Raw genomic sequence first — 22693 nt, 5'->3', positions numbered from 1 at the left:
CAGAGGTAGCTAGTCTGCTAGCTACCACAGTGGCAGCTAGTCTGATGTGAACACACTAGCTACTAGCTACATTCTGTTAGCTACCACTGTGGTAGCTAACAGACTAGAGGTAGCTAGTCTGCTAGCTACCACTGGCCTGGATTCATCAATCTAGGTCAGTGGCTAATCTACCACAGCAATCACTTATTAATAATCACAAAATAAACATCGAGCATAAAAAAAGTAATATTTTAATGGATTGAATATTCTCTTTGTGTGGGAAATCCTTGAGTGATTTTTGCTGTTTAATCCTGATATGGTCGTCGTCTCAGTTGCTATGGTAGCGGGTCTGTGTGTACCGTAGCCAACACAGAGTGAGAGTGTTGTAGAGTTATTATTCAAGAGGTTTTCTGCTTTATTTTCCCCTTTGCTGTGGCGCTCTGCATTAAATCAGTAATGCCTACATCTCCGGGTTTCATTTCGATGGCATTGGTCAGTAAAAGAATCGTTTTGTCCTCCAGCATTGATAACGTACAGGTGATTGATTCCCTTCCATTTCCTTCGCAGGCATCTCCTTCATTCCCAGGGAGGTGGGCGAACACCAGGTCAGCATCCTGAAGAACGGCCGGCACGTCCCCAACAGCCCCATCACCATCAATGTGGTCCAGTCCGAGATCGGAGACGCCGGACGAGTCAAAGCCCACGGCGACGGCCTCGTTCAGGCCACCACCTTCACCAACGCCAGCTTCGTGGTCGACACAAGGGAGGCAGGTCGGTCCAGCCCTCTGACCTCTGACGACCCAAACGACGAGGCGTTGCACCTTAACCTTTGCTCTCTGCGTGTGGACAGGTTACGGCGGCCTGGCTCTGGCTATTGAAGGTCCCAGTAAGGTGGACATCCAGACGAAGGACGTGGAGGACGGGACCTGTGAGGTCTCCTACTGTCCCACCGAACCTGGAAACTACATCGTCTCCATCCGGTTTGCAGAGGAACATGTTCCAGGCAAGATCAGCTAGAGATCGGGTTTTCCGACGAGGAGAAGTTCCCGCTGAAGCCCGGAGGTTTGATGAAGCTTTGTTTTTATTTACAGGAAGTCCGTTCATGGTGAGGGTGACCGGCGAAGGTCGCATCCGGGAGAGCATCACCTGTCGACAGAAGGCGGCGTCGGTCGCCAGCGTCGGCAGCATGTGCGACCTCAACCTGAAGATACCCGGTAAAAACACACTCTGACCATCCAGTTTGACCACCAGTTGGTGCCGCCCTGGGCGACTGCCTTTAAGAGTTTGTAGAGCTTTCAACCCTCTTTGACTTTTTGCTTTTTATAAGAAACATGGTGAGTTGATACTGAGACTTTTTTCTTCTTGTCTCCTTCATGTTGTCAGGCAGGTTGTATTTTTATGTTTTGCATTTACTCAGTGGTTGTTTACGGCTTCATTTATTTCGGACCCATTCAGTTCGCTTTAAGTCAGCTGAAACACTGACTTCTTTTAAATCTCGACTAAAAACCCACCTGTTTAGAATTGTATTTGAAATGTAATCAATTACAAATTTATTGATGGAACTTGACTTAATGATTGATTCTATATTGCATTGTGTTTCTGTGTTTGTAATGATGTAAAGCACTTTGAAATGCCTTGCTGCTGAAATGGGCTATACAAATAAAATTTGATTGATTGATTGATTAATCCAACTCCAGTCGGACTTGAAAAGTCCGGTTTGCTTGGTGAGGTGTGAATGCTAATCGAACGCTGGTCCGTCTACAAACCTCGATCTCGGTTCGGTTGAAGTGAATGCATATGTAAACGCCAAGCGGACCGGAGGCCGCTGTAAAACCAGGAAGTGGACTACATGGCAGGGCTTTCTGGGTAAATACAACCAAAACAAACGTGCTAGCCTAGTGCTAGAAGTCCTCCGGTTGCCTAAATCTCACTCTATTCTGTTTTTGTTTACATTTTGTGAAGAAGGAAGTTGTGTTCATTGTTATTTTGTGTGTTTTTGCATAGTTTCCTTCTGTTGTTTTGATGCAGTGCCCCCACAGGTGAGGAGGGGAACCGTTTTTTAAAGTATTTAGTTTGAATCAGTCAAACTGTGTCTACTGGACTATCAGGTTTGAAAACACCCCAACTATGACAAAATTAGTTTAAATAGAGCGAATCTCAAGAAGAGAAATAGTTTTTCAGCTGTTCACATCAGAGCTGCTCAGCCTGGTTTTATTTTCCCGCTTTCTGTTCTTCTCTCAACTTGATCAGTCTCATTTTCTGTGTTTGCTCTTTTCTGATTCTACTTTCCTTATTTCTTCTAACTTAATTTTCCTCGTCTCCATCATCTCTCATCTTCCTCAGCTTCTCTCCTTTTCCTCTCCTCTCCTCTCTCCCTCCATCTGTGTGTCTCCTCCATCTTCCTCTCTCTTCTCCAGCTACTTGGTTCCTCCTGGTTTTATCTCAGCAGCTCCTCTCTCGCCCCTCTTTCCGCTCTCACTGCTCCCTCTGGTGGTGTGGAAGACCCGGCAGTCGGGGCGGCCGCCCCTCTGCTGCCGCCCAGGCTCGGAGCCCCTCCTTGGGCCCAGTGCGCCTCATTTCCGGCCTCTCGGGTCTGGTGCTGGCGGCAGCGGCGCCGGGTGTTTGGGTTGTTGATGTGCCCGGTCCGGCTGGGACGGAGGGTGCGTTGTTAAACACGGAGCGCAAGGTTTGCTGCATGAAATGCTTCATTCTGAGTCGCAGCTGTTAGTGATTAGGAGGTTTTTAACTTTTCACCAGGCCTACCGCGAAAACAAATTTAGTTGGACGTCATTACGATAAAAAAAAAAAGTTCATGTAATGTAATGGTATAATAATAATAATGCACATTCTCACAGGTCAATAAACTTTAAACTCTGAACATTTAGCACTGGACGACATTTTAAATGTCCAAAATACAAGATTTTTGCACTATAGTCCAAAAATTCTTGGGAAGATTTTTTTTTTCTTTGCAGTGAAGTAGAGGCCGAAGTTTAGGGCCAAAATGGCTAAATTTGTAATACTTGGTGTCACTTGTTAATTAAAAACGAGGTTTTGGTCTGATGAATGATGTTTACGTGCCTGTGTGACGCTTCTGCCGTTTCTGTCAACATCCAGGCTGACTGATTATTTCAAAATGTTTCCTTAGGAAGCCCAGTGACAAAAAGCTCCTTGAACAGTTTTGAGTTTTTCCCTCCCCAGATTTTCCAGATTTGGGTCAAATCAAACATCTTTAATACGTTACAGAAAGACTTTAAATCTGAGTAGATTCTTCCTGAGTTAAATAATCTTTACATTAACTCTGTTGTTCTACCTTTGTGCAGCGATGGACATGCAGGACATCACCGCTGAAGTCACTTCGCCGTCTGGAACCAGCCGGCCCGCTGAGCTGGTTTCCATGGGCAACGACACCTACTGTGTGCGGTTCGTTCCCACGGAGATGGGCGTGCACAGCGTCGGCGTGAAGTACAGGGGCGTGCACGTACCAGGCAGCCCCTTCCAGTTCACTGTGGGCCCGCTGGGAGAGGGCGGCGCGGGCAAGGTGACGGCCGGGGGTCCGGGCCTGGAGGGAGCGCTGGCCGGGGAGCCAGGTACGAACCAGAGGTCAAAGGTCAACCGGCCTCCCCACATTTACAAAATCAAGCGAGTCTGGTGTCGAGCAACTGTGCTGCACACACGGCGTAATTATTTTATATACCAGTTTGGTTGGTTTTGTTAAAGTATGTAGCTTTTATGTTTTTTTGTTTAATAAAAAAAAGTTAAGTTATAAATAACTTAACATTTTTATGTTACAAATACATAAAGATGTTATGTTGCAAAACATCATGTAGCATTTAGCACATTTAGCAGCTCGTTCATGAGCATGATTGAGAGCAATTAACAACCAGTCAGGAGGCGGGTCTTAGCGCTGTCAGTAAAGCTCATAAATGCGCTGCTAATTGTGCTAACGGCGGAGGAACTCTTTCCCGTTACAACAACACTTTTGTCTGCCACCATCGGTGGCTATGCTAACTAGCCTGAGCATTGATGAAGCTGTAGCCAAGCAGGGAGAGGATGAGCAGCGCCACGTGGAGGGTGATTGACAGCGCTCAGACGCTCCTCCTGGCTGTGATTGGTTGTTTCTAGTTAGCACTGGGGGAGACGATGCCAACTGCAGCTTTAAGATCAGAACTTACTTTCATTCCTCTCTGACCCGCTAACAGCCGAGTTCAGCATCTGGACGCGTGAGGCCGGCGCCGGCGGTCTGTCCGTCGCCGTGGAGGGTCCCAGCAGGGCGGAGATCTCCTTCGACGACCGTAAAGACGGATCCTGCGGGATCTCCTACGTGGCTCAGGAGCCCGGTAGCTAGCACTCAGACGGTTCATGCAGCAGCTTTACTTTTGAAGGTAGCTGAGAGTCACGCCGCCGCTCCTTCCTCTGCAGGCGACTACGAGATCTCGGTGAAGTTTAACGAGCAGCACATTCCCGACAGCCCCTACCTGGTCCCGGTCGTGGCGCCGGTGAACGACGCGCGGCGCCTCACTGTTGCCGGCCTTCAGGTGAGGCATGAGGAGACACCTCCACACCCTGCCTTGTCCTGCTTCCTGAAGGGACGTTGGGGCACAGCTGCATAAAACTCCCAGATAATGGAAGATCTGCTGACCTGTGAGGGTTCGACTGCTTCGGGTGCACTGATTCAACAAGACGTGTTAAAAACGTCACTCAAATCTGCAAATTAAAGATGGGAGAATAACATAGATTAACATGAAGGAGGAGAGAGAATTGGCCGAACTCAGTGGTGGGCTCACTTCTGCTAATAGCGGAGCTAATCTTTTTTTGCTTAGTGCTCTTACATTCCTCTTAATCTTCCATTTTCTTGCACCGTTATCCAATTGAGGCAAGAAAATGGAGGAGTGCTGGTGTCGATCCCCATCTTCCCCAAAATCTATTTCTTTCAATTAATCCTGAAGTGCTAATGTATTTTACGTAAAGTTTTTAAGACAGGCAAGTAAAATTCAACAACTGTGTTGAGGTTTTGTTTCTAGTCTATTAAGAATTCAGGTAATTAGCTGTTTAGCATGTTTGCTAACTCTGAGAACGTTTAATGCCCTTAACTTCCCCTAAATTAATTCTTCCAGATAAATTCTGTAGAGCTAATTTAGTTGCAAACATTCGGCTCATTAAACTTCAACGTCTTTGTTGAACGTTTGGTTACCAACTGCCAGCATTCGGTGTTTAGCGTTCATGCTAACGTTGAAAACTTGGCGCCTCCCAAATTTTTCCAGATAATTTCTAAAGGACTAATTTACTTGGTTGTTTTGTAGACATTCAGTTAAACAGCTGGACGTCTGTGTTTATGTTTTTGCTATGGACTGTTAAAAATAGCCTTTAATTTTGGCTCCATAAACCTGAACCGCTGCAACTCATCTTTTTTAAAAACAAGCCGCAACAATTCAGAATTTTCTCCAGTTCTGCATTAAAACATTTCAGGTTAAAACCTAAATAAATTCTCTTCCTGACGGTTATTCAGTCGACCTCTCAGGTTGTCAAACCTTCATTTTGGGGAAAAAACCAACTAGATTTTCTTATGCAGCTGCTCCCATGGATTGTGACCATAGCCAAGCAAACTAACTAAAGACCAAAACTCATCTTCTAACTCAAAAATTTAACTGAGTGCCCAAAAAAACACAGAATGTGAAGAATAGAAGCTGATTTCATGAAAACTGGATCCGTTTGTGTCTGGTTCTTTGCTTGGTTCTGGTTCGTCCTCCTTCGGTGTGGAACTGTCGGTGTTTCTCTTGTGTTTCATTTAAAGGCTTTTAACAGCGCCACCATCAGCTCTGACTGCAGCACTGCAGCAGGCCAGCACGCCTCATGTCTGTTCACATTTATTCTGGTGATTTTGATCTGAAGTAGATGAGTTTCAGGTCCAAACGTTTCTGCATCTCATTTTAAATTTATGTTTTTGCTATGGACATTAAGCATCTGAAAGCATCAGTCGTTCCTGATCAAATACTGGAAAAAATAATCATTTTATTCATTTTTAGTGGAGCTTTACCTATGAAATATAATATTACTCTGTAAAGACTGAGAACACACTTTAGAAATAGTCATTTTTAAAGATATTTAGTTTGTACAGATTTTAATTAGGTGTTTTCAAGGTTTGGAAAGTGCTTGATTTCTGCATAAAGTCCTTAAAAGTACTTTATATTTACACTGCACAGTTTTATAATGAAGTGCAATCTAACATTTGATTTAAACCCTAGATTTGAAAAGTATTATTTGTAGTTGAAACCAGAAACTTAAAGACAAATACACATTTTTTTCTGTCTGTTTCTCTAAAGTTCTCTCGTTTTGGGTCAGTTAGAATTATTAAAATTATTTCTATTTGCTAAATGCCAGAAAACGTAACATTTTTAAATGCAAGGTTACTTTATAAAGACTATAGAGCTAATCAAAAGTAATTTTTAAAGATATTTAATGGGGAAAAAAAGTTTAACTTTAGTTTCCACTAAATGGCAAAAGGTTAATTTTGTCTCCAGGTTAGTAGTTTTTTGTGTCTGTTTTTAAAATATTTGTTTAAAAAGAAATGCAGATCTAAAGTTTTAGGCCTAAATGTAATAAGTTTTGAGTCTCTGACTGTCTGAGGCTGCAGCTGCAGGAAGGAGCTCAGGTAGGTGAAGAGATCCGAACGTCTGCAGCCCAGAATAAATCCTAATGGAGTCAGAAGACGCTGCTTTCGCTCAAGTTACTCATCTGTCCACTCATCAGGAGTCCGGTCTGAAGGCGAATCACCCAGCATCCTTTGCGGTGCGTCTGAATGGAGCGCAGGGAAAGCTGGAGGCCAAGGTTCACAGTCCGTCTGGAGCGCTGGAGGAGTGCGTCGTCACGGAGCTGGAGAAAGGTCAGCCTGTCGTCTTCAGGGGTCAAAACAATCGATAAAAACTGATTTTTAATAAACTGCCTGATATAATAATGGCTTCTAATCTGAGATTAAAAATGTGAATGTTAACCTTTGGCTTTTAAATCAGAAGAAACAGAAAACGTTAGTTTTTTTTCAGGCCTGAATTATTCAACAGAAGGAAAAGAAATTCTCGTTTTAGTGATGGTCTTTTTTTAATGTGCTACGTGGTTAAAACGAGTTTCTTGTTCAAAAAGACTCATTAAAACAAGAACTTGTCATTGAAACAACAAAGTGTGTCATTGAGGTGAGAATCTGTCGAAACAATTTTGTTTGTCGTTATGAAATTCTGCTCCTGAATTGATTTCGGTTTCTAAACCTGAGCAGGTGAATCGTGTTCAGGCTCTTTGTGCCGTTCTTGTTTCCAGATAAGTTCGCCATCCGCTTCATCCCCAGGGAGAACGGCGTCCACACCATCGACGTGAAGTTCAACGGCTCTCACATCCCAGGAAGTCCTTTCCAGGTCCGGGTTGGAGAACCAGGACAGAGCGGAGAGCCCGGTCTGGTGACGGCGTACGGATCCGGTCTGGAGAGAGGCACCACAGGTGAGTCACCTGTTCAGTCTGACTTCCTGTCCGTCAGTTATGGATGTTTTCTCAGTTTAAAGCTGGTGTCCATCCGAGACACTTTTAGGGAACGGGTTTCAATTACATGTTTGAAAGGTTTTCAAATTGATTTATTTCTTCATAAAGTCCTTATTTATTGTATAATGAATCTAACATTTGGAAATCATTATTTGTAGTTGAAACCAGATATTTAGAGATAATAAATATATAATTTTTATATATAAATATAATTTTTTTCTGTTTGAAGTTAAACCAGAATAAACTTCTCTTGTCACAATTATTAAAATTATTTCTGTTTGCTAAATGCTTGAAAACTTGGCAGGAACATTTCTTAATATATTTGTTTCTTTTTTTTACTTTCTCCAACCAGTCGGGTTTAAAGTGAGCAAGAGACGCACTCAAAAAATAAAATGTTCTATTTTAGTTCATCTTGTCGATGCTGTAAAATGCCATCGCAAGATATTGACAAATATAGGCCTGTTGCAATAACCAATAAATCAATTAATTGCATCATAAATGAAAACAAACTCAATCATTAACATTAATTGTTTTCCTCTGTTGATCAAACACTGGATGATAAAAGTCTTCATTCTGCTGCTTTGGTCTCAACTAAACAGATTTTTGGAGGAAGGTTTGGTTTATAAACTGATTCATTTTATTTGTTGTTTCTGTTTATTTTTGATATTTAAAATGTTTTTCAGTTTCAATGTTAAATGTTCATTAGAATTGAAAGGTTATCGATCTGAGAATGTTTTCTTGTATTATTATATCACAACTTGAAAATGGTCTCAAAACGACAATATTATCGCTCATCACAATAACTTCTGTTTATCAATAATTTATCGTCCAGCAAAACTGATCATAACAGGCCTAAATAACCGTGAGCTGAAACTGTCTTTTTTGTTCATTTTTTATTGTTTTTTTTATCATTTAACTTTTTATTAGTATTTTTCACTTTTGTTTACATACACAATGTACACGAACACTTCACATTCAACATAACATAAAACTTTAGCTTGGGAGCTATTCCTCTATTTGACCTTTGACCCGTCTAGTTTGTCTAGTTTATTTTTGTGGCTGTCTTTATTCTTGAATGTTGTCCATTTCATCCACTTTTCTTCCATTTGTGTTTGTTGAAGTCTCAGACGATGTCAGTTTTTCCATTATGTAGATTTCTTCTATTATTCCAGTCCATTGTTCTTGACAAGGAGGGTCTGCCTTTCCCCATTTCCTCATAATAGCTTTCTTGCTAGCTATTAACAATATCTTAATCAGATACCTGTCTTTTACACTTACTTTGATATTGTTGAAATTGCAAAGATATAGTACCACACTATTCATAGGAATATCATATCCCAGAATCTTCTTCATAGTTTCATGTACATTTTTCCAAAATTGAGCAATTTTAGGACGGTACCAGAATATGTGAGAATGATCTGCGTTCATTGATCCACGGTTCCGCCAACACCCCATGTTTGTGTCCTGATATCTATTCTTAACTTTAGGCGTGATGAAAAATCGTACTAGATTTTTCCATGTGAATTCCCTCCATATCTGCGAATTGGTGGATATCTGATGTGTTTTCCGCATATCCAACCAATCTTCATCATTGTTATTGTTTTATTTCCAAATTGTGGTGCTGGAAAAGTTTTGAGCCTTGAAAATGCTTGAAATTAGAAACCTGAATGATCAAATTTTTTTCTTGTTTCTGCAGGAACCCAGTCGGAGTTCATCATTAACAACACCAAAGCGGGACCCGGAGCGCTAGCCGTGACCATCGAGGGTCCGTCCAAAGTGAAGATGGACTGCCAGGAAATCCCTGAAGGTTACAAGGTTCACTACACTCCGATGGCACCGGGAACCTACATGATCAGCGTCAAATACGGAGGGCCCAACCACATCACCGGCAGCCCCTTCAAGGCCAGAGTCACAGGTACGGGGATGAGATCCCGTCCCCACCAGGTCGAAAGCTACACCTTTCACCCTCACAGCGGGCGTTCTGCGTTTCCTCAGGTAACCGGCTGGTGAACGTGACCAACGCTAACGAGACGTCGACCCTGACGCTGGATCCGACTCTAAGAACAGCCGGCGGCGGCTTCGCTCAGAGCGCCATGCCCAGACCGGGAGACTCGGACGCCAGCAAGGTGCTGAGCCGAGGACCCGGACTGAGCAAGGCTTTCGTGGGCCAGAAGAGCAACTTCTCTGTGGACTGCAGCAAAGCTGGTAGGAGGCTGAGCCGTGCAGCCGCTGGCGACTTTCAACATTACAATAACTGGTGCTGAGGATTACTGTTACCATGATCTGGTAGTACGCCGCCCGCTTCGTCCGCAGGGGGTGAAGCTGTGTCACAGAAATGGACCGCCACTTCTGTGAACACTTGTAATTGTCTAACTTCTGTTTAGCATTTTTGCTAACTTTAGAGCTCCTAGCTTCCCCTCAGGTAAATTTTCCAAATAAATTCTAAATCTATAACTTGCATGGCTGTGCTGTAAACTTTCAGTTGGATGAAGTTCAACATCTGTGTTGATGTTTTGGTCATCGCCTGTTAAGAATTCAATTAGACATTTATATTCATGCTCTTATTTTGAAGGAGATGAACAATGTTTACGCAACAGTTTTGTTTCCTCTCCTCATACTCTTCATGAGGTTCAGCAAATTGTTTATTCTGTACCCAGAATGCATCAGTGAAAAGCTTGTTGTGCTTTCTGACCAAAGCTGTACTGTGTTCAATTTCACAAAACCAGCAACAAAGTTAGCAAAGCTAAACCGAGTGAGAGGTCTGTTCCAAACAATCACTTCCTGAAGTGCAGATTGTACAGGAAGGTGTGCAATAACAAATTTGACCTTTTATGAATATTATCTTGATTTGGCCCAAGATGAAAATGAGTTTGACCCTCGGTGGCAGCTTGTCCACATTATCCGTCTCATACGGGTCGATCCCGTACTTTTCTCTCGCATGTTGGTTAAGAGTGTCGGTAAACTTTCCTGTCGTTGTTCTCATGGCTCAGCTGTCGTTTGGGCTGCCTACCAAGATGGCGCAGATCCCTTTCGATTCAGACTAGTGGGAGTTTTGGTTCCGGTTCTGTAATGATATTTCTCTCCTCCCAGGTAAGAACATGCTGCTGGTGGGCGTGTACGGCCCTCAGGTCCCCTGTGAGGAGGTTCTGGTCAAACATCTGGGGAACCTGCAGTACAACGTCAGCTACGTGCTGAAGGAACGGGGCGGCTACGTCCTGGTGGTCAAGTGGGGCGACGACCACATCCCAGGATCCCCGTTCAACGTCACCGTCCCATAATGCACCACGGGAAAAACCGTGGATCCGCCTGCTGCTGAGCTGGAGAGGAAACATTGACTGCACTACAGATTACTGTCGAATGAAAACGCTGCTGAACAAAAAACAAGCTCAATCCTCCCTCTCTGTAAAAGTCCAGGATTTTCTGCTTGAACATTTTAATGGAGTTAAAACGCTAAAAAGAATCCCAACACGATCCCAAAATGTTAAACTGGATTTAGGGAAAACAGGCATTACTTGATAACAAAGCACTTTCCTGTTAAACGCTCAGTTCCAGGACGGAAACGTCTTCTGAGCTGGTTGGTCCACACCACAAACGGCCAACAGAACCAAATTGGTGCCAAACGGTGATTTTTCATCTCGGTTGGGGAAAAACTGGACTTCTTCCTTTTAGTTTGTGAAACTACTGATTATTTGTCACTCCCAGAATTCATCTCTTCCTCGATGTTGCCGTAAAAGTTGCCTGTTTACGCTGCCTTCAAGCTGCTGCTTGCTGCAGTCCGCCACAGACTACCTGAGCCAGTGGCTCGGTTCTGATCCGTTTCCTCTGTCATCATGATCTGAGCTGGAGAACATTGAATCTCTCTTGGTGTCGTTAATGCCGTCGCCATTATCACTGCTACTTTTGATACTTTAGGATGAAAAGGAGTTTTTGTATCAGAGGGTTTGGGAAAACGTCTCATTTTGTATTGGGGAATGTGAAACTAAATCCTGATCTGATGTACTGTATGTTTGATAATTAAAATAAACTGGAATCTAGAAAAATGAATCCACTCTAAATCTCGCTTCTTTTTTTTTGAAAAGGGAAAAACAAACTTGTAAGAAAAAATACTTTAAAGTATTTTGCGTTTTCCAGGCTCATAGTTCCATTTCATAGTATAATCAACCGTTACCTGAAATTGTTATAAAAATGCTGTATATATCAAATATGAATTAAAAAATGTACTTTCTCATTTTAACGTCTTGAAATTGGGCCTCTGTCTCTTTAAAAGCTCCTGCTCTTTTTGAAGCTCCGCCTTCAGGAAGTCATCACAACATGGCTGATCTGTTAACCCCTTAACGTTTTTACCTGCTAGTTTGAAGGAGCAGAGTGGGGGAGGAGCTACGCCTGAAGGGTGGAGCTAGGTCCACCCAGGCGTTTTGCACAGCTGAATGGTTGCCATGGAGATGAAAGGATTTCTCAAACCTGCATGAAGAATCAAAGCAACACTCAGATATGTTTTTGATGAGGGAATAACATGATGTAAAGCTTAAAAAATGCATAAAAATAAAGCAGAGCATAAATTCAGTTTTAAAAAGGTTCTTGGGGGGCGCAGGGGCAAAGCATGACCCACATTGAGGCCTTAGTCCTTGTAGCGGTGGTCGTAGGTTCGATTCCCGGCCTGGCGACGTTTGCCTCATGTCTTCCCCCTCTCTGATTACCCTGTTTCCTGTCAAACTACTTTCAAATAAAGGCCACTAGAGCCAACAAAACCTTTAAAAAAAAAAAGGTTCTTGGATATTTACATTAAAATCGGTGTATTAAAGAACAGGTTCCTAACTTTTCTGCAGTTTTGTGGCTCTAGGAAGAACTTCGGTCCATTCTTGACAGCAAAAAATGAACTTATGAAAACTTTGCTGCTCACAAATCTAAGGAGTCGCTGGAAGTTGTTCTAGATGAATATGAAAGAAAAATACTTTGTACCAGAACATTTTTCCATTTAAGAGGATAAAATTTAGGGGCGCAACTGACAATTATTTTAGTAATTTGTCATGAAGCGGTGTGGTGGAGTGGTGAGGCAGATGCAGCGGACCCAGGTATGATGAAAAATGATGAATTTAATGGATAAACTCAGTCCAACAACGAACAGCAGGCACAAGGAAACACTGACGACAAATAAGCTAACATTGACGAATAATTGACGAGGACCCGACGAGGAACAAGGAACACAGGTGGAGTTAAATACACGGGAGGGTAATCACAGAACGAGACACACCTGGGAACAATCAAGGGGAGGACAGGACAACGAAGAGACTAAGGACACAGAAAACTCTAAATAAACACAGAAAAACACAGATCCTGACAGTACCCCCCCCCTCAAGGGCGGCTACCAGACGCCCACAAAACAAAAACACAACAAGGGTGGGCGGAGGGGCGCTGGACGGGGGGCCAGAGTCTAGAAAAAACCAAAAACACAACAAGGGTGGGCGGAAACACAGGAAGGGCCAAGAGTCCAAAAACAAACAAAAAACTACCCACAGGGTGGGCGGAGGCAAAGGAGGCGGGAACCACGGAGGTGGTCTGGCGGTCGTCCGCGGCGGCGGGAACCACGGAGGCGGTCCGGCGGTCGTCCGCGGCGCTGGAGGCGGGAACCACGGAGGCGGTCCGGCGGCCGTCCGCGGCGCTGGAGGCGGGAACCACGGAGGCGGTCCGGCGGCCGTCCCCGGCGCTGGAGGTGGCGATGAGTCCCGGGGGCCGCCCACAGACGGCGACGACGAGCCCCCCGAGGCAGGGTCTCTGGTGGAGCACAGGGGGTCTCGGTCGGAATGCTGAGGGTCTGGGTCTGGGGTGGAACGCTGGGGGTCTCGGTCTCGGGTGGAACGCAGGGGGTCTCGGTCTCGGGTGGAACGCTGGGGGTCTCGGTCTCGGGTGGAACGCAGGGGGTCTCGGTCTCGGGTGGAACGCAGGGGGTCTCGGTCTCGGGTGGAACGCTGGAGGTCAGGGTCTCAGGAGGAACGCAGACGGTCAGGGTCTCAGGAGGAACACTGGGAGTCTCGGTAGGAACACAGAGAGTCTCTGGAGGAACACAGGGAGTCTGAGTCGGAGCGCTGGGGGTCTGGGTCTCGGAAGGAACACTGGGAGTCTCGGAAGGAACGCCGGCTGGAACGCCGGCTGACTCGGCTTCGGGTGTTCCGGCTGGAACGCCGGCTGACTCGGCCTCGGGTGCGCCGGAGCGAAGCCTTGGAACCGGCCGCGGAGGCGAGCCGCAGCGAAGCCTTGGAACCGGCCGCGGGGGTGACAGCTCCGGAAGGCGACGAGGGGCCGGCTCCACCGGCGGCTCACGTCCCTGTCTCCGGGCAGACCGTGGAGGTGGCGGCTCCGGAAAGCGACGAGGGGCCGGGTTCACCGGCGGCTCACGTCGCTGGCCTCCCGGACGAAGGAATCGGCGGGGGCCATATCCGGGGGGTGCTAACACCAGCCTTGTTCCCCGGAAAAGCTCCCGCTGCAGGTCGGCGAGAGCCTCCGCCAGCTCCCTGTCCTCCCTGCCGGACCTCCGCCACGGGCCGCTCTGCCCTTTAGGCGGTAACCTCACTCCAGCTGGGTCCATCATAGCAGCCTCACCTTTCGGTCTGGTCGGGTCCTTCTGTCATGAAGCGGTGTGGTGGAGTGGTGAGGCAGATGCAGCGGACCCAGGTATGATGAAAAATGATGAATTTAATGGATAAACTCAGTCCAACAACGAACAGCAGGCACAAGGAAACACTGACGACAAATAAGCTAACATTGACGAATAATTGACGAGGACCCGACGAGGAACAAGGAACACAGGTGGAGTTAAATACACGGGAGGGTAATCACAGAACGAGACACACCTGGGAACAATCAAGGGGAGGACAGGACAACGAAGAGACTAAGGACACAGAAAACTCTAAATAAACACAGAAAAACACAGATCCTGACATAATTAATGTGATGTGATTAATTGGATTTAAAAAAACTGAAGCATCCTGCAGATTTGACCACTTAAGTTTTTTTTTTTACACTGTATTAGAAATGCATACAACTAAGTTTCTACAGCTTGAATCCATCTGAAGACACATTTTAGATCAATCATTATTTATGGTGGAAAAGGCTGTGAATGTTATGTGCATGTCTTATTTTTTAATTTACTAAAATGTCCAAATTTGCCACGTTGAATAAATTAAATACCTCTATGGCAAAAACTGGAACAAAACTGATGTAAATCTTTCCCACGAATCTGAACAACGACTCTGAATTCATCTTGAAATATTTATATCAAGATAAAAACCAAAGAGGTTCCTCAGAAATGAAAAACTGTCCGGCATTTTATCAGACCAACAATCTGATCAGACGACATTTTTTGAAACGATGCACAAAGAAAAACAAAGAAACAGTTTGTGACAAGGATGTTTCATACCTCCTGCATTATGTGCAGGATGAAACCGAAGGCTGGTCAGATTTCTGAAGTTCACCTGAACCAGACCAGGAAATGACCTGAGAAAAACAGACAAGCCTCTTATTTCGACAAACATCTCCTGAAGTTTAAACCTGTGGACTACTGTCCATCTGTTCAGCTTCAACAGAACCAGAACTGCTCTGAAGTTTCTGCTTCATTCAGAGAAAACGATGGCTTCGCAATGGGAGGATGTCAGAGATCCTGATCCGTCTCACGCTGAACAGGATTTCCACGACATCAGGACGGCGCTACAAGAGAAACTGAAGCTCCTTGAACAAGTCAAAGAAAACTGCATTAGAACTGCAGACCACATCAAGATCCAGACAAAACAGGCCAAGAGGCAAATTGTTGAGCAGTTTAAGAAGCTTCATCAGTTTCTAGCAGAGGAAGAGGAGGCCAGGCTGGCTGCACTGAGGGAGGAAGAGGAGCAGAAGAGAGGGATGATGAAGGAGAAGATGGAGGCTCTGAGCAGAGAGATAGCAGCTCTTTCAGACACAGTCAGAGCCACAGAGGAGGAGCTGAGAGCTGCAGACGTCTCATTCCTGCACAACTACAAGGCTGCAGTGGAAAGAGTCCAGCGCTGCCCCCTGCTGGAGGATCCACAGCTGCCCTCAGGAGCTCTGATAGACCAGGCCAAACATCTGGGCAACCTGGCCTTCAACATCTGGAGCAACATGAAGAACATGGTGACCTACACTCCTCTGGTTCTGGACCCAAACACGGCTCATCTGGGAGTCATCCTGTCCAAAGACTTCACCAGTGTGACGCTGGGACAGACTGGGAATCTCCCAGAAAACCCAGAGAGGGTCGCCGCCGGCCACTCTGCCCTGGGATCTGAGGGCTTTGATTCTGGGACTCACAGCTGGGAAGTCCAGGTTGAAAGAAATAAAGGCTGGAAGCTGGGGGTGTTGGCAGAGTCGGTTAAATCCCAGGGTGAGCCTGAATATCTGGGATTAGCGTATTATTATGGAACATACGCAGCATGCACTACGTGCTCTGGAGGAGAAGACGACGCTCCACAGACTGGGACAAAGCATCTCTGTCCTTCTTTAACCCTGACTCTAACCTTCACATACACACCATCACACACACATTCACTGAGAGGGTGGTTCCATTCATTAACACCTGGGATACACACACACTGCAGATCCTGCCACAGCAGGTCACCATCCACACGTTTAAACATGATTTACTTCCTTATATCATTTTCTAAAATCAAATTCAACACATTTTTGATTGTAGATGTAATAATTAGCCACTATACCTCTGAAAGAGTTTGTGAAAATGAGAAGTTTGATTTTAACTAAATGTCAAAAATATTGTTGGTATGTTTTTCTAATTGTTGGAGTTTTTTTGTGATTAAACTAATTCACTGATTTTTGTCAAACTTGCTGTTTAATGTTTCTGCTGAGATGGAGAAGTTGCTGCAGGGGTTTCAGTCTGCAATATGTAATTTATTGGTTTATTTATGGTTAATGTGTAAAAAAATAAAATAAAATTCTTAATACAATTTACTAACATGCAATAATGTCATGTTTGTAAAAATCTGGTGATGAAAAATTTTAAGATTTCATACAATTTAATTTCATTCTGCAGTAAAACCTTATTGCTTTATAAATGTTACTGTCTGGATCTCATTTAAACATTAGATTTATTTTAGTAACTCTGCTAGTTGTTGCTACATTAGCGTCCTGGTCATATTCTCTTGAAAGACTTTAAATACTTTGAAACAACTGCGTTCAGAGACACATGGATGAGTTGTTGGTTAAATAAAACATGAAGCAAACTGACTGATTTTTACTTTATTTAAACTGGACCAAAGATTTTATGCTGACAAAACAAATAAAACTGCAGTTTCAGTAAAACACAGGCAAGACGTCCAATAAGTCGCTGCAAAACACAAAATCTTCCCAAGAATTTTGAGTCTTATTTCTAGTGCAAATATCTTAGTACACTTGAAATAAAAAAAACTAATTTACAAATAATTTTTCAGCAAGATATAGTAGCTTAATTTAAGTCAATAAATTCTTAATAAAATATGTTGTTATATTAATGAAATGTAATGAATTATATTACTTGTATGAATTATACTGTTCCAAGACATTGGTCTTATAACAAATGTCTCGTTACAAAATTATTTTGCTTACAAAAGACATTTTTTCCATGTTAGAAGTGAACTAATCTGCAAGTGGAACTAAAACTTTTTATTGATTTGAAATAAGCTCATAATTCTTGCTGAGAAGTTACTTATAAGTTAGTTTTGTTTTATTTCAAGTGTACAAAGTATTTGCACTGGAAACCAGGTAAAAATAATTGGGAAGATTTTCTGATTGTGCAGTGTTCATGAGAAACGTGAAATGTCATTTTTGGAGAACAGATACAGCCTTTACTACCAAGAATGAATATTTCCTCTGACTGGTTGAAATGTCCGACAGACTGGTGGACGGACTGATGGACGGGCTGATGGACGGACTGATGGACGGGCTGATGGACGGGCTGGTGGACGGGCTGGTGGACGGGCTGGTGGACGGGCTGGTGGACGGGCTGATGGACGGGCTGATGGACGGACTGATGGACGGACTGATGGACGGGCTGGTGGACGGGCTGGTGGACGGGCTGGTGGACGGGCTGATGGACGGGCTGGTGGACGGGCTGATGGACGGGCTGGTGGACGGGCTGGTGGACGGGCTGGTGGACGGGCTGGTGGACGGGCTGGTGGACGGGCTGATGGACGGGCTGATGGACGGGCTGGTGGACGGGCTGATGGACGGTCGGAGGGTTAAAAGGTGGGGAAGATGAGGAAGCCGGTGAAGCTGTGGCTGGTGCTGCTCTGCGACACCACCATGCCGTTGTACCTGGTTGGCTCCACAGAAATTTTATCTCCGACTTCCAGGTCCAGAACCGCCGAGCCGGACGTGACCAAGAAACCGTCGGCGCCGTCGCACAGCGTGAAGTGCTCCTTGCTGCCCTTCATCAGCTTCAGACACACCTGCGAGGTGAAATCATGGTGAATCTCAGCCTGAAACCTGCAGGGAAAGCAGACGGTCTGATACAGAACCCTGAGACTCACTTTGGTCTTTGCTGAAACGTGGAAACTGAAGAAATACACTCCTTTGATTGTACACTGGAACGTCCCGTTTACCAGCGTCTCTCCTTGAAACTGTGGCTCCAACTCAGGCAAAATCACTCTGCAGGAGTTTAAAGCACATGTTTGTTTAGTTCAAAAGTGAAATGTTGGTTCTACAATTTGTTGGTGTAATAACAGGCTTTTGCTTTAGAAAACAAGTCTAAGTTCATCTTTAATAGTGACTTGAGGCGATATCAGAGAGCCTAAGAAGAGCTGCCATCCTGCAACTTTTAGATGCTTGGCAGCTTTTTTACCATCTTACTGCAGCTAAATGGTTCAGGTTTAGGAAAGAATGGATCGAGAAGTCACAGGATGGATGGATGGATGGATGGATGGACCAATGAATTGTTAGTTAGATGTACGGTTGGATGTACGGTTAGATGTATTGATGTATTGTTGGATGTATTGCTGGATGTACAGTTGGATGTACGGTTGGATCCATGTTGGCCTCAGTAAACCCTTCAGTCTGGATCCTGATTTTGGTTCCATCTGAACCAAACGTTTTGCCTTTCAGCTCAGATGAACTAGAATCCACAGAGCTGTCGTCTCAGTTTGCCTCTAATTGATCACTGGCTGATCCAGGATTTTTGATGACTCTCTCTGTGATAACTGATCTGCTCAGCCTCTCAGTCAGTGACATTCCTCCCTGGTTTCTGTAAAAACGTCGGCCGGTTCCTCTCACCTGTTGAAGTTAATCGGCGCATTCATCTCTGCTACATTTGAAATGGCTCTCTTGTTGGAGAAGACGTATTTCTGCTTGTTGGATGGGTTGAAGGCTCTTCCCTTCTCCCCTTTCTGGCCCGGGTATCCGGCAGGGCCCGGCAGGCCCGTGTCCCCCTTCATACCAGGCCGGCCCGGCGGGCCCCGCATACCTGCCACCCCTTCCTGGCCCCTGTTTGGCTGGCCTCCTTCACCTGTTCAGGGAGGTAAACACTGATTTCATGCTCATCGGTATGAGTGAAGCTTCCCCACAACCTTCTCCAAATCTACCAGAATTGGTGTCAATCAACTCAACTACATTTGAGCAGCAACAATTTTTGTTTGTGCCGCTATCATTTTAAAGATAGCAACAAATGTTTCCAGAGGTCACGAAAGGTCAACCAGCCCCTCCACCTCCTTCAAATCAGAGAAAACTGGTGACAATCAACTCCACTCTGCTTGTGCAGCAAACCTTTTTGTTTGTTTTGCTTTGAAGATATTAAAGTTCAAAGGTCAACCAGCCTCCCCACATTACCCAAAATCTAACTACATTGTTTTGGGAGCAACTTCACTCAGGCTTCTAATCAAAAACAAAAACGTAAAAAATGTTTGCTGTGCTGCATGTTTGAAACACCAAACTCCCTCAACTGTGTCAACTCAAAGTCAAAAAGATTATCTTCAGTCCAGGTTCTGTCCGGCCTGAGCTCACCTGGATCTCCTTTCTCCCCCTTCACACCGTCCCGTCCGTTGGGTCCATGGGTGCCGGGGATCCCGGGGGTCCCGGGGATTCCTCCGGTGCAGGACTGCATGTCCACCGGGACGATGCAGACCAAGAGAAGCAGCCACGCAGTACCGCAGCTCAGCCACTGGAGGGCCTGGACAGAAACACAATACAGACCCAAAATATGATTTATACTCAAAATCAGCCAACACAGTCTGGGCTTTCGGTTCCCTCCGATGGATTTTCGCCAATCCGCGAACGGAAGAAGTTGTGAAAAATGAGGTTGATTTTCTGCGCTGTTTTAGAATTGTAGTCTGTCTTAGTCTTTGGTAAAGATGGCGAGGACGTGAACAAAGCCGTTCAGTCCATGTTGGCCACGCTTCCAAATATTGAATTAACATTAACGTTGGGATCGGCTCTTCTCTCTTTGCAGTGGAGGGCGCTTTGTTTACAGCAGACGACTTCCGGTAAGCTTCATAGCGTCTAACTGGCCATACGTCGGCAAATGTTGGCAAGTGGGTAAAATTTCAAACGGGAAGCAATCGCTTCTCAATAGCCGCCCGGAACCCAAACCTTCTGCACGAAGCAAATCTAGTTTTTGCCAGAATAATTCAAAATAGCAAGAATGTAAAGAGTTTTTTTTTTTTTTAGATTTCCTGCTACAGTATTCATGCTACTTGAAGTTTCCCACATTTTTTCACATTAAAACCACATTTAAATGTATTTTGTTGGGAGTTTGTGTGATAGACCAGCAACCAAAAGCTAGCAGATCCATCAACAAGTGGGCAAGTGGAGCATTATTCCATGTTCTACCTGCTGTCAGCAGGAATGGTGAAAGTCACCATCACTAAAACTCAGTTCAAATATTGCTGACAGCAGAGATTATAGAACTTTTTATCCTCAATATTTTCTATGCTTTTTTCTTAAAGACAGTTGGAAATCCCATTCCAAAGAGCTGGCCAGTTCAGAAAATTTGTCAGCCAATATTTTAGCCTTTAGAGGAAGAATAATACATTTTTCACACTCCATAATTTTGTCTCAGGCAATAAATAAAAAAAGTCGATATAAAAATGTCTAATATCTTGCTTAAATTTGCTTAAATATAGTAATTTCACTTTAGCCACTAATAAAGTAACATGATCTAAAATGATCTGAATCTGTGCTGTAATCCAGAATATTTAGACAAACTGAACATTCACTCATTTTAATGTATCGTCTGGATTTTATGTGGAGTATTGAGCAAATTATGTTTCATTTGATCTCGGCATTAATTGAGCATCTCTTTACTGCTATAGTCAGTTTTCTGTGAACTGAAGATGAGCTCTGTCCTACTGAACGCGTTTTAGCCCATCAGGGAAGCTGCACACGTCTCCATCTAGCAACGATTTTCTTTCACGATTTGAACTTTACTTCATGTAGCACAACATTTATAAAATATAAGATAGTCTCACCATTTGCAGTAATGATGTCCGTCGTCCTGTGGTGCAGCAGTAAGATGTTGGAAAGTTTTCCTGCTGCGCAGAATCAGGAAGGAAACATGAAGTGAAACTCAAGAAACCCCTCTGCTGGTCAGTAAAGCCGTTTTTAGGCTACAACACAGACTTTTCACTGCAGGTAGCTGGGAAAATAATTATTTTAAACGTGTTCAATATAAATTTATCGCCTGGAGAACACTGAGAATATTGAGGGGATTTAATTTACATAAATCCAAAGTTTAAAGTCTACAGATGCTTGGTCCAGTTCTGGACTTTACAACCTGCCTTGGTGGGTTTTGTAAAAATCCTGACAGAGTTTCCACAACGCCACGCTAAGTATTCACACCACAGGAACTTTTCCAGTTTTATCACATTAGGACAAAAAAATCTTTGAATGTATTTTATTTGGATTTAATATCACAGATCGACACAAAGTAGCACAACAATATGACATGAAAGGGAGAGTTTTCTGTTTTCTGCACAGTGGTGCAGTTGGTAGCTCTGTTGTCTTGCAGCAAGAAGGTCTTGGGTTCAATTCCCAGCCCGGGGTCTTTCTGCATGTTCTCCCTGTGCATGGTGGGTTCTCTCTGGGTTCTCCAGCTTCCTCCCACAGTCCAAAAACATGACTGTTAGGTTAATTGGTCTCTCTAAATTCTCCCTAGGTGTGTGTGTGTGTGTGGGTGTGTGTGTGTGTGTGTGTGTGGTTGTTGGTCCTTCAATGGACTAGCGACCCGACCAGGTGAACCCGCCTGTCGCCAAAAATGTTTCCCTGGAGAAATTCACCTTTGCCCCTCCAGACCCACTAGAAACAAGATGTAAAGAAAATGGATGGAGGAAAATGTTTCTGATTAAAATTCAACAGCCTCACTCTGATACCCTTAAATAAAAACCAGAACAACAAGAGAATCCAGAAGCCGCTTAATTAATATTGTAGAAAATGAGGGGTGTGAATACTTTGGGAAAATGGATCAACATCGTTTAACTTCTCCACTCTAATCACATTGGGTAGTTTGAATAAATTCATTACAAATGCTTAATGATTACATCAGCAACACGTGGATTAAACTTAATAAAAAATTGTCAGTACTGGTGAATGTAGAAAATGAATGAATATTTCCAGGGACCAAACCAGGGAGGGATTATTTTGAGCCAGTTGGTAATTCTACATTTGTAAAGAACAATTATTAACTGTGAGGTTCCTCAAGGGTCCAACCTGGGCCCACTTTTATTTAACAGTCTCTCCCTCGTGACAGGTCACTCTGCTCAAACGAAACAATAGAGAAATAAAATTAATAGGATGATTCAAAAACAGATAGAACAAAACAAATCTTCCTGCAGGCTAACTTTCATTAGTTTATGCATTTCTGAGCAGTAAATGGCACTTTCCAACATCTTGATTCAATCCTCAATTTTTAAAGTGACAAAGGAGCCAAAGACTAAAGGAAAACTTAAAAACACCTTCAGAGCAGCAGAAAGGCTAATTTAAGGTGGTTCTGGGAAAACTGGCTGCTTGGAAACCAGGGTCTGCACGGAAACACACAAAGCGTCAAAATGGTAACTTTTTAATTTCCTCTGGTTCGTTTCACTGCCAGCTGCAGTGAAACTTAACACTTCATTTGATCCATGAGGTCAAAAATTCAGTTCTAGTTTAAAATACTTATATATATTAAATTGGATTGTTTTGATCCTTTGTGGTTTGGTTGAGAAAACCAACCCAG

At 44.1% G+C, this 22693-nt stretch overlaps 2 protein-coding genes across 3 annotated transcripts in view; one reads left to right on the top strand and one right to left on the bottom strand.

The window, feature by feature from the left end:
• The window catches only part of flnba (filamin B a), a 71018-nt gene extending 59474 nt beyond the window's left edge, over positions 1-11544 (top strand). Inside the window, exons 39-49 of one of the 2 annotated variants that reach the window (XM_032550587.1) lie at positions 547-750; positions 830-982; positions 1071-1193; positions 3300-3566; positions 4179-4316; positions 4399-4514; positions 6727-6859; positions 7285-7461; positions 9197-9415; positions 9496-9705; positions 10591-11544. In XM_032550587.1, coding sequence (XP_032406478.1) covers positions 547-750; positions 830-982; positions 1071-1193; positions 3300-3566; positions 4179-4316; positions 4399-4514; positions 6727-6859; positions 7285-7461; positions 9197-9415; positions 9496-9705; positions 10591-10778 — 1928 coding nt within the window. In that variant the 3' untranslated portion in view covers positions 10779-11544. The remainder of the gene's footprint in view (positions 1-546; positions 751-829; positions 983-1070; positions 1194-3299; positions 3567-4178; positions 4317-4398; positions 4515-6726; positions 6860-7284; positions 7462-9196; positions 9416-9495; positions 9706-10590) is intronic. The other variant, XM_032550589.1, reaches the window with a different exon arrangement.
• Positions 11545-16730: 5186 nt separating this feature from the next.
• LOC116710978 (complement C1q subcomponent subunit B-like) lies at positions 16731-21077 on the bottom strand. The gene is made up of 6 exons (XM_032550328.1): positions 20952-21077; positions 19489-19654; positions 18763-18994; positions 18024-18141; positions 17701-17942; positions 16731-17400 (listed from the first exon to the last, which is right to left on the bottom strand). The coding sequence occupies exons 1-5, from the start codon at positions 20952-20954 to the stop codon at positions 17733-17735; spliced, it is 729 nt and encodes a 242-aa protein (XP_032406219.1). The 5' UTR covers positions 20955-21077; the 3' UTR covers positions 16731-17400; positions 17701-17732.
• Between the last annotated feature and the right edge of the window lie 1616 nt (positions 21078-22693).

This window comes from Xiphophorus hellerii, chromosome 20, assembly GCF_003331165.1.
Source record: "Xiphophorus hellerii strain 12219 chromosome 20, Xiphophorus_hellerii-4.1, whole genome shotgun sequence".
Classification (NCBI taxonomy): Eukaryota; Metazoa; Chordata; class Actinopteri; order Cyprinodontiformes; family Poeciliidae; genus Xiphophorus; species Xiphophorus hellerii.
Note: the sequence above shows the minus strand (reverse complement) of the source record. Positions and strands in the feature narration are given on the sequence as shown.

Bases quoted from the DNA above. Each gene is read 5' to 3' on its own strand.
- LOC116710978 (XM_032550328.1), bottom strand. The intron at 18,142-18,762 runs GTGAGAGGAACC...AAACTCCTGCAG, and splicing joins GCGCCGATTAACTTCAACAG to AGTGATTTTGCCTGAGTTGG. The intron at 17,943-18,023 runs GTGAGTCTCAGG...TTCACCTCGCAG, and splicing joins ACGTTTCAGCAAAGACCAAA to GTGTGTCTGAAGCTGATGAA.